Source organism: Vigna unguiculata, chromosome 8 (genome assembly GCF_004118075.2).
Source record: "Vigna unguiculata cultivar IT97K-499-35 chromosome 8, ASM411807v1, whole genome shotgun sequence".
Classification (NCBI taxonomy): Eukaryota; Viridiplantae; Streptophyta; class Magnoliopsida; order Fabales; family Fabaceae; genus Vigna; species Vigna unguiculata.
Genome location: NC_040286.1, coordinates 7,896,488 through 7,909,671, shown reverse-complemented (window position 1 = coordinate 7,909,671; position 13,184 = coordinate 7,896,488). Strand labels below are relative to the sequence as shown.

The 13,184-nt window shown below is 33.8% G+C and overlaps 2 protein-coding genes across 2 annotated transcripts; both read left to right on the top strand.

Moving 5' to 3' along the window:
* The first annotated feature begins 2,187 nt into the window (after positions 1–2,187).
* Positions 2,188–5,344, top strand: LOC114194794. Its single transcript, XM_028085206.1, has 3 exons — positions 2,188–2,527; positions 4,643–4,773; positions 4,957–5,344. Exons 1-3 carry the CDS (start codon positions 2,188–2,190, stop codon positions 5,050–5,052), a joined length of 567 nt encoding a protein of 188 aa, XP_027941007.1. The 3' UTR covers positions 5,053–5,344.
* Positions 5,345–11,031: 5,687 nt separating this feature from the next.
* On the top strand, positions 11,032–11,713 carry LOC114193229 (50S ribosomal protein L27-like). The gene is made up of 3 exons (XM_028082950.1): positions 11,032–11,138; positions 11,225–11,349; positions 11,480–11,713. Exons 1-3 carry the CDS (start codon positions 11,057–11,059, stop codon positions 11,711–11,713), a joined length of 441 nt encoding a protein of 146 aa, XP_027938751.1. The 5' UTR covers positions 11,032–11,056.
* Positions 11,714–13,184: the final 1,471 nt, after the last annotated feature.

The following is a 13,184-nucleotide window of genomic DNA, read 5'->3' as shown; positions in this document are numbered from 1 at the left end:
TATTTAATGGGTTATGCAGATGCAAGTTATTTATCATATCCTCATAATGATTTATCATAAACACGATATTTGTTCACATATGGTGGCATAATGATTTCATAGCGACCTGTGAAACAAACCATAACAACAAATCATGTAGTATTTTTAGCCTTTGTTGTAAAATTGTTAAGCAGGACAGTTCTTCACTTACAAAAAAACATTGGAGTAGAGTAAAACATATACTTTGTTACCTTAAGGGTACAAGAATATGAGCTTATTTTTATTCAAAATCATATCTAATGGGTTATGCAAATGTATGTTATTTATCATATCCTCATAATGGTTTATCACAAACACGGTATTTGTTCACATTTGGTGGCATAAAGATTTCATGGTGGCCTATGAAATAAACCGTAACAACAAATCATGCAGTATTTTTAGCATTACATGAGGTAAATCATGAATGTGTTTGATTAAGGTCTATAATTCAACATGTGTGACAAACTTGTTGTCTATCCTCTGGAAGAATGGAATCAACAACCATATATGAAAACAATAGTGCATTATTCAATTGAAAGGGTGATAAGATTCATTCATGTAAAAATCTGATAGATCTATTTATAGTGTCCAAGGAGAACTTTTGAGCATTTGATTCACAAGTTTGAATTCCATCATCTTAATTATGTGAGTTTACATAAGCGGAGAAATAGAACATGTGATGAACAATATTATATTGAAGAATAAATAATGATATACTATTTTTCCTTCACTAGGTTTTTACCCAGAATTTTTTTCCTAATAAGACACATTCTTTACTCAATGGATACGCAAAAAGGATGAGTGTTATGAATAAATGATTTTCTATTAATTTACTACATTTACTCATATAATTGATTTGCTACAATTACTTTTATGATTGATTACTCTTGAAAAAATTTAAATATCTGTATTAACTTTTTATTTGTATCATTTTTTGACTTACATTTTGTATATATAAATAAGACTTTTCTTATTTGTAATAATACACACAAAAATTTCGTTAATATTCCCTTTTGTGTTCTCTTATTTTCTTCTCTCTATTACTAATTTTATTTTATTATAATAAAAATATTACTTATAAAGATTTAAACGAAAAAGAAAGGTTAATGTTGTTGATAAAGCTATTTCAATAAATGATAATTGTTTGTGTCAATTATTTTAAAAGAAAACGGTCAAAAATTAAGAAAAGTGAAGGGTGAAAAAAGAAAAATATCCTGGAAATTTAATATATTTAATTGTACTACTATTTAATATTTAATCTTTATAATTAAAGATAAGTCATCCACTGATCATCCATAATAAATGTTGTGTAATTTGTTTTTTTAATATAATAGATATTTCAAAATAATACATAATAAAGAAATAATATATTAATAAAAAAATTATACCACTCCTTATCTTTTGACTTAATTCAAACAATGTTAAATTTATTTTTTTTCTTTTTCTTTGTTGATAGTTCACTTTCCACTTTTTAATCCAAATAAAATATTAGAAATAAAATAAGGTTAAAATACTGTATTGGTCCACGTTTTTGTTCAAAAATCTCACTCAGGTCCTAAGATTTTTTTTAATCTCAATTAGGTTCATATTTTTTTAAAATATGTAACAATTAGGTTGATTTCGTTAGTATGGTGGTAACGATGTTAAGGATGTGTCACATGTCAGTTTTTCATTTTAACTGTGTAATAGCTGTAGTTTTGTAAACAATAACACTGTGCAGAGAACTCACGTGAATTTATTGGAGGATTTTTAGATAAGATAAGAAATGAAATGAAATATTAATTTAGAATTAGAAGTTAGTGTATTTAAGGACATTAGTGTCTTACTCAAAGGTTCCATCAACAACCTTAAGGTCACTTTATGGGATATTGATTCTTTAGGAAGACGAATGGTAAGAAGCCAGACGGATGTGTGTATTCTATAATAAAAGCCATTACATACTTTTGTTGTGATTTGATTGTTGTTACTGGTGTATCTTATTCCTAGAGATGGCAAAATGGGCCGGGCCCGATGGGCCGGCCCGCCAGCCCAACAAAAAAAACACGGGCCGGGTCAAGAAATTCAACTCGCCAACCCGATACAGCCTGGCCCGTCAAGCCCGCTGGCCCGTCGGGCCAACCCGTGGGCCAAAACGGGCCAGCCCGCGGCCCGTACCAATTAATTAAAAAAATGGCACGTGCATATTTCAGCATCCCTCACACTCACACACTCTGTCTGCGCTCCCCACCCACCCACCCAATCTCTCCCTCCGCGCACTCTCTCTGTTTGCGATTTCCATTCTCAGGGCTCGCTTCTCTTCCACTGACGTCGCCGCTGGCCACCGCGAAACACACAGGCCACCACGTCGTCGTCGCTAACCATACCCGCTTCTCTTCTCCTCCACCTTCACATCCACCACGCGTTGGCTATTTCGAGAAAACAACGTCCACGACCACCGCGAAAACAGCGGAGCCACCGTCGGACTGTGATTGGCGGACGATTCCGACCGCCACGACCACCACGAACACAGGTTTGTTTGTAATTTGCGTTCTGGTTCCCTTTTCTTTCAATTTGTAACCTAAATTTATGATTTTCGTAACCCTAAAATTGGTTTCCTGTAATTGGAAGTTATGGTGTATGTGTGGTTGTTGTTGCTGCGATTTGTCCTTGTTTGGATTGGACCCATTCTGTGAATCATAATTGTTGTGCTGTTGTTGGTTAAATTTTCCCCCAATTTCAATTTCGTAGTTGCTGCCGTTTTGGTGTGGTGGTGATGTTCATTTCTTTTTTTCTTGTTTTTCTAGTGTTACTATTTTTTATCTGACTGTGTGATAGGCTGATAGTTGTGGTTGTTTTCTTTGTTTGTCTGTTTATCTGTAATCATGTTGGAGATATGTGGAGAACATGTATTTCATCGTTGCACTGTGATCAAATAAATACTGCCACTGTTTCATATTGTTCTATCATCCTTGAGACAAAAATATGTTCTTCATTAATGATTGAATTATATGATAGAAAGTACCAAGTTGCAAAGTTGTATGTGCCGTGTTTGCAAAGCTGGGATTGAGTTGTTTGGCCTTAACTTAAACTGAAATTTGCTTATACACTGCAGTATATTTGATGTAGAACTATAATGCCACCTCCTTTTTAACTGTTCTGAACTCTAATTTGTTTGAGGCATCTCTACCGGGGTTTGATGATGGGGAGATTTCAGAAGATGCTCCTATTGATTTGGAGGGTTTAGATGCTTCTGCAGCACATGTTGCCAAACAAATTATACAACCTCTCATCCATAATTAATGCTTCTATTTTTTTTTTATGTAACTGTTTGCACTTTGGTAATGCTCCATGCCTAAAGTACTCTAATTCAGACTTGTTATTGATGTTGCAACAGTGTCTTGATGACTTGCAGAGAGCAAAATGTCATTTATATATATTGTAGGGTTGTTTGTTTTGTGATCAGTTATATTATATACTGCAGGGTTGTTTTTGTTGCAATAATTTTGTTGAAATATGATTTTGGACTGAAAATGTAACATATGGAAAAAAGCCCGCGGGCCAGTCCGCTAGCCCGCCAGCCCGCCAGCTTGCGGGCCGGGTTCAAAAGTGTAACCCGTTTCACCCTTGCGGGCCAGCCCGGCCTGGCCCGTATAAATCGGGCCAAAATCGGGCCGGGTCAAAACGGGCCGGGCTGGCCCTATGTTCTGAAGTTTGAGGAGTCATATAAGTGATTTAAAAGCATCAATTAAGAAGACCTAAAATATTCCTTTGGATGCATTTGTTAAAAACACCAATTCAACTGAGAAATGTTAGAATAAGCATGGAATAGAATTTGAGCAAGCTCACATGATGGTTAAAAATTTTTCCTATTCAAGGAATGACCGAGTAACTGGATGAAAAAAGGATATACAGAGAAAGGCCCTAGAAAGATCATGAAACATATCCTTTTATCTGGTCATGAAGCAAAATTAATAGAGTCAAGGAGTCCCAAACGGGTATCAAATTAAAAGAAATCCTTGTCATTTAAATTTTGATATAAGTTGAAATTCCATGAAAGCCAAAACAAATATTGGACACTGAAAATTCTGGGGAGGAAAATTTTGAGATTAAAGGTGATAAAGGCATGGAAAGGCACAATGTAAGGGGCAATTCCTTTTATTGTGTAAGTAAAGGGAGAAATTAGGATTTGTTGTGGTTTTGAAACACGAAGAACCAAAATCTTGAACTTTTTGACCTTCATCTTTACCAATATAAATCTTATGAGGCCTTTCAAAGTGGCTAAATTGTTGTATATTGCGATTATCTAGTTGGAGTTACCATTGTCACGTCTTGGACTGATGAATTGGTCATTGTGGCACTTGGGACAACTTGGTTAGTACCAAGTTAATGTTAATTTATTGCAGTAGTGGGACTAACCCAACTGTTTGATTCAAAATTTCATTCTGAAAATTGTTATTAGAGAAATTCCGAAATTAATAATTCAAAAATCAAATTTACAAGGGTAAAAAATGGTCATTTTTTTGAAAATTGATGGGGTGAAGTTATTGCCATTACTTGTTTATTCTGAAAATTGGGCCGGTGTAACATATCCAAAACAGAAAGCCCGTACCATTAAACGCTGAAACTGAAACCACATTCTCTGCAGAAATCAAGAGTGAAGAAACGATAATGAGACCTGTTTCTCAGAAATGGGGCTACATTCGAATCATGGCCGGTACAATCCTTGGAGGCATCCTCGGATTCTACGTTATGCACCGTGTTGAATCTAACTACAAGGTTAGCATACCATCACTCTCTTCTTTCTTTCCAGTTGCTTCTTCTGCCTCTTCAATTTTATGGCTTTCTGAAGCTAACTAATGGAGGCTTGATAGAATATTTTGAAACCCTTTTCCCTTTTCTCTTTAAAGATTTTTTTCTTTTTTCGTGTGTTTGATGTGGGTGTACTTGTGCTGTGTGCAGGAGAGAATGAACGAGAGGCTGAGAAACTATGAGGCTGAATTGAGGAGGAAGAAGGACGAGAGATTGAACGAGTTTGAGGAATCCTCCAAGTTTTGAAAAATTGTGGTTTTCTTTTCTTACTTTTTGATGTTCTCTTTTTCTTTTTATGTTTGATTTATGAGAATAATTGGAAAAATTCTATCTTTGTATACTAGAACATCTTTAACGATGTATAGTTTCTCCCTTTTCATATGCTGTTGAAAGGGCTTAAAAGCCTTACTATTAACCCAATTTCATAGAACTGAAACATGCAGCTTGCGTCAAACCTAAGAAAGAGATTTGTATAGTAGAAGATAATGCAGATAAATGTATTATGTTTGAATTTAATGGTGATTAATTTATGTTGGAATATGTTTGATCATATGGCAATATGTAGCATGATTCTAATTCAAATCAAACCAATCCCGTTTCAGTCCTTTGATGTCATTTTTCTTACATTACATGAATGCATTTGTTCAGGATCATTGTATAGTTGAAGGGCTTCAGTGGTTTGTTCATGTTTCCTCGGCATCAATTTAATAGACGCCCTTTTGCTTTGTTCATGTTTCATCTAATGCTTAATCAAGACAACCTAGGAAAGAACCATTGTATTAAGAGTAAATATTATGTTAAAAATAAGTTTCATAGATATAACAGTCATACTTTCATTTTATCCTTTATCATTTTAAGTAGTTACATTGATTAACACTGGTGGTACTCATCTCTTATTATCATGTGACATCAATTTGGAGTGACTTGTATCTCTACTGAATTTGCTGATACAATGCAGTTACAACACAATTTAATTGTCTTTCCGCTTATTTCACACCTTTTTTGTTAATGACTTAGAGGGCTTGAATAAATACTGTATCTTGTTTCATTCGCTGATAATTCAAGGTGCTAATGTTGAAAAAAGCTCAAGTATAGCTAAATGTTCAAGAGAACTTGAAATTTAGGAAAATTAAATGAAGTGAGATGTCACTCACTCTAAAAAACCTTTTCTGAGTATTGATATTTGCTTTCGGTTGTAGATAAGATTATAGTCTTTGAAGGTAGTTCAATTTTTGCACACTGCATCAAAATGTTATGTTAAAATGATTATTAAATATTAAAAATAAGCCCGCAATGACCAAATTGTTGTGGAAAAGAAACCTCTTTCACACGCCCATACAATTTAGTTGGACACATAATAATTTGGACTCTTATTGTTTTTGTCCACGAAATCACTTCAAAAGGTATCTCTTCCCTAACAATTTGTGGTTTTAAAAAATTATGACTACTTTCAGGTACATATCGAGAAAATTGTATATTATGATTCCAGCGAAGGGTAGTTAACAAATGCTCTAAATTAAAGAATATAAAAAAAAATATTTTGTACGTTAATTAAAAAGGTTTTAATAACTATTGTATTTTTGATTATGAAAACAAAGGACAATGGATAAAATTTAAGAAAATGGAAGATATATCAATTTACGTCTACTTTAGACTCATTTTTCATAAGTGTTACCAAACTAATGATGATAGCAATTTATTTGCGTTAATATGGTTGGAAAGAATTTGTTCAATGTTTTGAAATGTAAGCCAACAAGCGTCGTTATCCAGAGGTATATAAAGTTTGTTGGAATATAAACTCTTTGAGAGAATAAATTAGACAATAAAAGACTATTATGTCTTTCAAATTCATACCTCTTGGGTGATTCCGAGCATTTGGATTATTTTGAGACAATATAAAACTAGAATTTGAACAGTTTTTTGAACTAGGAATATGGTTCTCTTTTCTCAGCCTAGGTAATTGAAGTGGATGCATTACTACTTCCCTTGGTGAATTACGAGATTTTGCAAATAGCTTTTAAGATAAAGTTACAGTTTGATTTTAATTTTCTAAGGATTTCTATATGAATGTGAACTCCAAAATGCTTACTCTTGTACAATAAAAAGAGAAAATGAATTTTTTTTTTCTTGAGAAGGCAAGAAAAAATATATGAAAATAAAATATATGTCCTCAAAGATGGAAAGATTTGGGAGAGAAAAACGCAGGAGACACTCTTTATTACCAATTGTCTGTGCTTGGGCTGTCATTTTTACTCGCAGTTCGTGGGCCAGCCATGATCGGTCCCATCTTTTTTACCCACGAAAGGCCCCCAACTCCAAAAGCCTCACATGAGATGGAATGGGAGAGGGCTAGTGTGGTTAGTCCCCTTCTCTTCGTTCAAAACATTTTCTTATCTCCGCAAGATCTTCTCACTGAGTCCCTCAACACGAAACCCTTACATTTCTTATTCTTCGGTGCTGGAGCTTGACAGCAGCACACATACTGGTTCCCGAGGTGGTACAAGCGTGGCGGCAGCGATAGCGTCGAGAGAGGTTAGCGTTCATTTCAACTACGTCAGAATTAGATAGATCTATTATGTGATATATGCCTTCTATTTATCATTGAGTTTGTGCAAACACAATCATTGCCGAATCGCTTTCTGGTCCTCTTTCACCAAAGATTAAAATTGATTTTTGCTTTTTTTTTAAAATTATGGTGAAATGAAATTAATGGAGATCGAAATTTCGTGTAGTTAAGACCAACATGATTCATCACATCAGCATTGATTGACAGCTGTTGAACTCACAGAATAATTGAGACAAATTATTAATGGCATTGATTATTCTGTGTATCCAGCAGCTTCATTATGCTTTGGTAAAGTGTGTACCAACTTCTTATGCTCCAAAGCTTGGCCTATTCCTCTTGGGTGATTCCGACCATTTGGATTGTTTTGAGACTATAAAACTATAATTTGCAAATAGCTTTTAAGATAATAAAGTTACAGTTTGATTTTAATTTTCTAAGGATTTCTATATGAATGTGAACTCCAAAATGCTTACTCTTGGACACAAATTTAAATCAAAAGATTAAATAAGTATGAAAATTTACATTTAAGACAAAGATGATTATGTAACAATCATAAAATGGATTTGGAACAGGATAAAGATGATTAGACAATTAAAAAGAATAGAAAAAAGTAAAAGATGAAGAAGGACTCATGTGATTTATGCAGTAACATCACTTGGAAGATGATTCAAGATATGTAAGTGATGATGATGCAATGTAAGACTCAAACTAAAATATTTATTTTTCCCTAACAACCCACCAGTAAAATAGTAATCTTTTTATCGAAATTTGGAACATGAACATTTGAACAGATGGTAAAATCTAAATGGTGATTTAAAATATAAAAATTAAAATATTAAAAAAGATACACAATTAAAGAATATTGTTTAAAAATAATAAATTACGAATTTTAAAAGTTAAAATAGTAAAGTAAAGTAAAAATAAAGAGACTAAAATCGTATGAGAAATTAAAAGAGGTTTGATTCTATCCTATGCCTCCATCTCTGATCAACCAACTGCTTCGCCCCTTGTGTTGTCACTGTGCCGCTGCATCACTGTTTTCCGGTCCGTTCAGAGGTTAAACTTCCGTTAACTTTCGATTGTTTCTTCTGTTGCATCACCATATTCAACCTTCCATATATAAAATTGGGGATTGTTATGTGCCAATAGCTAGCTGTAAATATACGAACATATGAAGAGTGATTGTTTCCTATGAATCAATGTGTGTATTGGAAAATGGGTTTGGAAGGATCCTTATGGGAGAGTCTGCAGTAGAGAAAGGCACCCTTAATGCCCAATGATGTTGTTGTGTATGTAGTTTTATTGATGAGAACGTTTTATTTAAGCTTGAATTACTGGTCAATTATATATATATATATATATTTTTTTTTCTTTTTTTTCTTTTGACCTAGAATAATTCGTGATTGGTCATACATATGGAATTGGTAGGTTTTCCCATTCAGATATCGTATGTGGGATGTCAGTTCAGCTAAATTATTTTGGGGTCCAATATATCCTGACAGCTTCATGTAAGTTCCACCAATTAGTATGTTAATTGGATGCAAGCTAGGGCAGGTTAAGACAATGTATGATGAAGCTATCCTGACAAACTGGTATTTGATTGCTCACGGGGAAATTGGAATTGAAATCAATCAGATGGGCAAGAAATCTTGGAAGTTGTTTAGAGTGATAGGATTAACATTAGATATTAAATATAACTAAACTTGGGGCCAAGAGATGATGCAATTAAATTTTGTATTTGAAATTTTCTAGTGCTTTAGCTTTTGAAGTAGACAATCAAGGATAAGATTGATTGGAGGAAGCTTTTTGTTTCCCTCTCTGGTGTGGATGAAGAAACAAACTGTAAATTAAATCGTTTTCGTAAACTTATTTCCCTTTACATTTTCAATTTTTATGCCCCGTTGAGTTAGAAATTTGAAGTAGCTGCAAGCACTTTTAAGTTTCGATCTTTGAATTTACGTATTTGTTCTATGTTTAAGATGTTGGATTCCTGTCCTAAGGCTTTCATGACTGTTATTTATTGTTATTCTAAATCCTTCATGTGGTGTGGTCTGTCTCTTTTCATTCATATCTCGCTTTTTTTATCCAGTTGTTCTGTTAAGATGTTTGGGTTCTCTTTGTTTTAAGCTGTGGATGATAGGATCACTATGAAATAGCAGTAGTTTTGTAAAAAGTAGCACTGTGCAGAGCACTTACGTGAATTTATTGGAGAAATGAAATGAAATATTAATTTAGAATTAGAAGTTAATTTAATTAAGGACATTAGTGTCTTTCTTAAGGTTTCATCAACAACCTTAAGGTTACTTTAAGCTATATTGATTCTTTAGGAAGACCAATGGTAAGAAGCCAGATGGAAGAATTGGGATGTGTGCATATTATAATAAAAGCCTTTACATTCTTTTGTTGTGATTTGTTGTTACTGGTGCATCTTATTCCTATTGTATGTTGTGCTGAAGTTTGAGGAGTCATATAAGTGATTTAAAAGCATTAATTAGGAAGACCTAAAATATTCCTTTGGATGCATTTGTTAAAAACACCAATTCAACTGAGAAATGTTAGAATAGCCATGGAATAGAATCTGAGCAAGCTCACACAAGGTTTGATGGTTAAGACTTTTTCCTATTCAAGGAATGACTGAGTAACTGAAAGAAAAAAGGATATACAGAGAAAGGCCCTAGAAGGACCATGGAACCATATCCTTTTATCTGGTCATGAAGAAAAATAAATAGAGTCTAGGAGTCCCAAAAGGGTATCAAATTAAAAGAAATCCTTGTCATTTAAATTTTGAAATAAGTTGAAAATCCATGAAAACCAAAACAAATATTGGAGACTGAAAATTGTGAGCAGGAGAATTTTGAGATTATAGGTGATAAAGGCATGGAAAGGCACAATGTAAAGGGCAATTCCTTTTATTGAGTCGTTAAGCCTCCTTCAGTGTAAGCAAGTATTTAAAGGCAGCATGCATAGCCTTGAGGGAAAAATTTTCAGTTACTATATTGAGAGTCTCAAAAACAGTTGTGGCATAATTCTTATTTGGATCTAAAACATACTTAAGATTATCTGGTGTCACCCCATGCCACACTCTGGCATTCTCTACTTTTTATGCTGCATATTAGTTTTGTAAACAATTTTATCAGTTGTAGTATATACATCAGCACTGCTAATTTTTATTTTGTGAATTTAGATTTCTTGAGTTGTGTAACTAAATAACTACTTAATTTGTTATAATTTAATCAAAGCAACAATCTATTCATATTTTAACTGAAACTTTGATTTAACATATTTTAGTTGCTAATGAATAGAATCTAGATTACTATGCTATTTATTATTGTATAGTGTACTTCAAGTAGAGAAACTGATGGGGATGACATGGAGGTATTCCTGTGCCTGCAGATGATTGATTTCTTTAAATAATAAGTTTCATTGTTTTTATGAGATTAGCCTGTACTCATTATAGTTTCTTGTCTACTTATTAAATGTAAATACGTTTTAATGATCACATGACAGTGGAACTGTATGGCCAACTTTTTTCTGATGATCTGATCTTGCCTCAACTGATTCATTCTGGTGTTTGGTATTTGTTACTACAAGCGCACCAGTCGTAATTGAACTGTTTCACAGATTTTGAAAATTTCCAATGTTATAATTTATCCCAGGTTGTGTCTCTGCCACATAGAAAACACCATGAATTTTGCAGCATCATTTTGCAGAAGATTGAATGTCAAGGAACTTGTGACAAATGTTCCTGTGTATAGAAGCACCAGTGGTATAGCCTCATTATCCTATATTGGCTACTGTATGATGTCTTTCTAAAGTAGGCTAGACTAATGATTTTTTGACCCATTATTGTAGATGTGTCTGGAGAAGGTTTGAGTATGGTGTTCAGGCGTTGGGCTTCCAAAAAGACTGCTGGTTCTACAAAGAATGGACGGGATTCAAAACCCAAGAACCTTGGAGTGAAGAAATTTGGTGGGGAGGTATTTGTTTTACACTTTTGAGTTCTAATTATTGCCATGCAGGTAGAGGAAGTGTGAACTGAATCTGGATGTTCTGAACATGGTTCATTGACTTCTTCATTCATAATGTAACTCTTCTCTTATTATGCAGAGGGTGATACCTGGAAATATCATTGTTCGACAACGTGGTACTCGTTTTCATCCAGGAAACTATGTGGGACTTGGGAAAGATCATACTCTATTTGCATTGAAAGAGGGATTGGTGAAGTTTGAACGGAACAAGCTGACTGGTCGCAAATGGGTGCATGTTGAGCCTAAAGAAGGCCATGTTCTCCACCCTTTGTATGCAAATGCATCTGTTTCTGAAGTAAAGGTTGCTGTGTAAGTCTCACCAACTTCAGCCATGATAGAAATTTTTTATCCGCTCATAGAATTCAACTTACCTTCTTTAGCTTATGTGAACACCTAGATGTTGTCACTCTGCCCCAATTTTTTACCTTTAATTGAAAAATGGGTTTGTGGCTGGTACATACTCTTCTATTAGAATTATTTAAAAGAATGACTCTAGAAGGAAACATGGTTTGGTACTTAAACATGCTTCGGAGTTGCTTTTTTTTGTTGTTGTTTAACTATGTCCGATTATTAAGTACAATATTAGCTAGCATAGCAACATTTACTTTGGTTTCATAATGGTATAAGTAAGACTTTGAGGGCCAAAGTAATTTGTTAGCGCACCAAAGAAAGGTGTTTGCACGGTATTTAATGTAAGCATATGTTCTTGTAACTTTTTGCTGTTGTGGATGATATTACATAAGCTATATTAACAATAAAATATTTCTTATGAGGTGAGTAATGTATAATAATAAGATTCAATTGTTGAATTTAAACTATCCTAGTTTTGTTAAATAGTGGGTTCTTTCATGAACAACAGTAAAATAGTCATTAATTTTTAACAGAAAATCACATCTACAAATTACAACTGGAGTTCAACAGTAAAATAACCTTTGAATTGAAAAAAAATCTCAATACATCTTATGAAATTTTTATTCATCATCCATTTTTAAGGCATATCATCAATTAACTTCATCTATAACGGATTGTCTAGAGGGAAACAAAGAAATGTCAAGAAAAGAAAACTCAACACAAAAATCCAATTCTTGTCACTACCATGCAAGAAAGACAAAATTCTGAAGTTGTAGTTTTAGAATATATGTCCCGTGTTAAGAATGATTATAAGAACGTGAAGGAGAAGGAAAACATTATTTTGACACTCATGTAGCAAGTAACATCCTGTTGACAACTGTGATATGACATCATCTGGTGTTATGTAAAAGGGCAAAAAAGTGAAAAATAAAAAGAGCAAAAAACATAAAAGGGCAAAATTGTTTACTGTGAATGAAAATTGGAAATCTGAAATGAACAAGGGGAAAGGGGAGGGAGCGTGAAAGATCTAACCGTGGTTGTTCTAAATGTCGTCGGTGGCATCGTTTTAGGTGTTTGGAGGAAAGCAGGAGAAGTCCAAAATGAAGTGAGAGTTGTTGAAGTGGTGTTTTAAGGCATGTGTTTGTGTGGTCGATGGTGAGCATCATTGCAATAGGTTGTCTCCTAGTGTCATTTGTAGGCTACCTTTGGAGTCACGGGTGGTGAGTGAATGTGAGTGTGTAAATCTGAATTTGGTGGAGGAAATATAGTTGTAGAACACTCCAAAACCGATTTGTTTGACATTGATAAACCTTATTGTGGCCTAATATTATGCAAAAATATTTCCTCGATGATACAAGATAGTGTAAAACCAAAGTAATCCAAGGAAAGACCAGAATTTTGAGTGAATGTGAGTGTGTAAATCTGAATTTGGT

Coding starts and splice junctions, on each gene's coding strand:
- LOC114194794 (XM_028085206.1), top strand. CDS start 2,188: ATGGCACGTGCATATTTCAGCATCCCTCACACTCACACACTCTGTCTG. Junction 2,528..4,642: donor CACGACCACCACGAACACAG/GTTTGTTTGTAA, acceptor CATTCTCTGCAG/AAATCAAGAGTGAAGAAACG. Junction 4,774..4,956: donor GTGTTGAATCTAACTACAAG/GTTAGCATACCA, acceptor TGCTGTGTGCAG/GAGAGAATGAACGAGAGGCT.
- LOC114193229 (XM_028082950.1), top strand. CDS start 11,057: ATGAATTTTGCAGCATCATTTTGCAGAAGATTGAATGTCAAGGAACTT. Junction 11,139..11,224: donor TGTGTATAGAAGCACCAGTG/GTATAGCCTCAT, acceptor CCATTATTGTAG/ATGTGTCTGGAGAAGGTTTG. Junction 11,350..11,479: donor TGAAGAAATTTGGTGGGGAG/GTATTTGTTTTA, acceptor CTTATTATGCAG/AGGGTGATACCTGGAAATAT.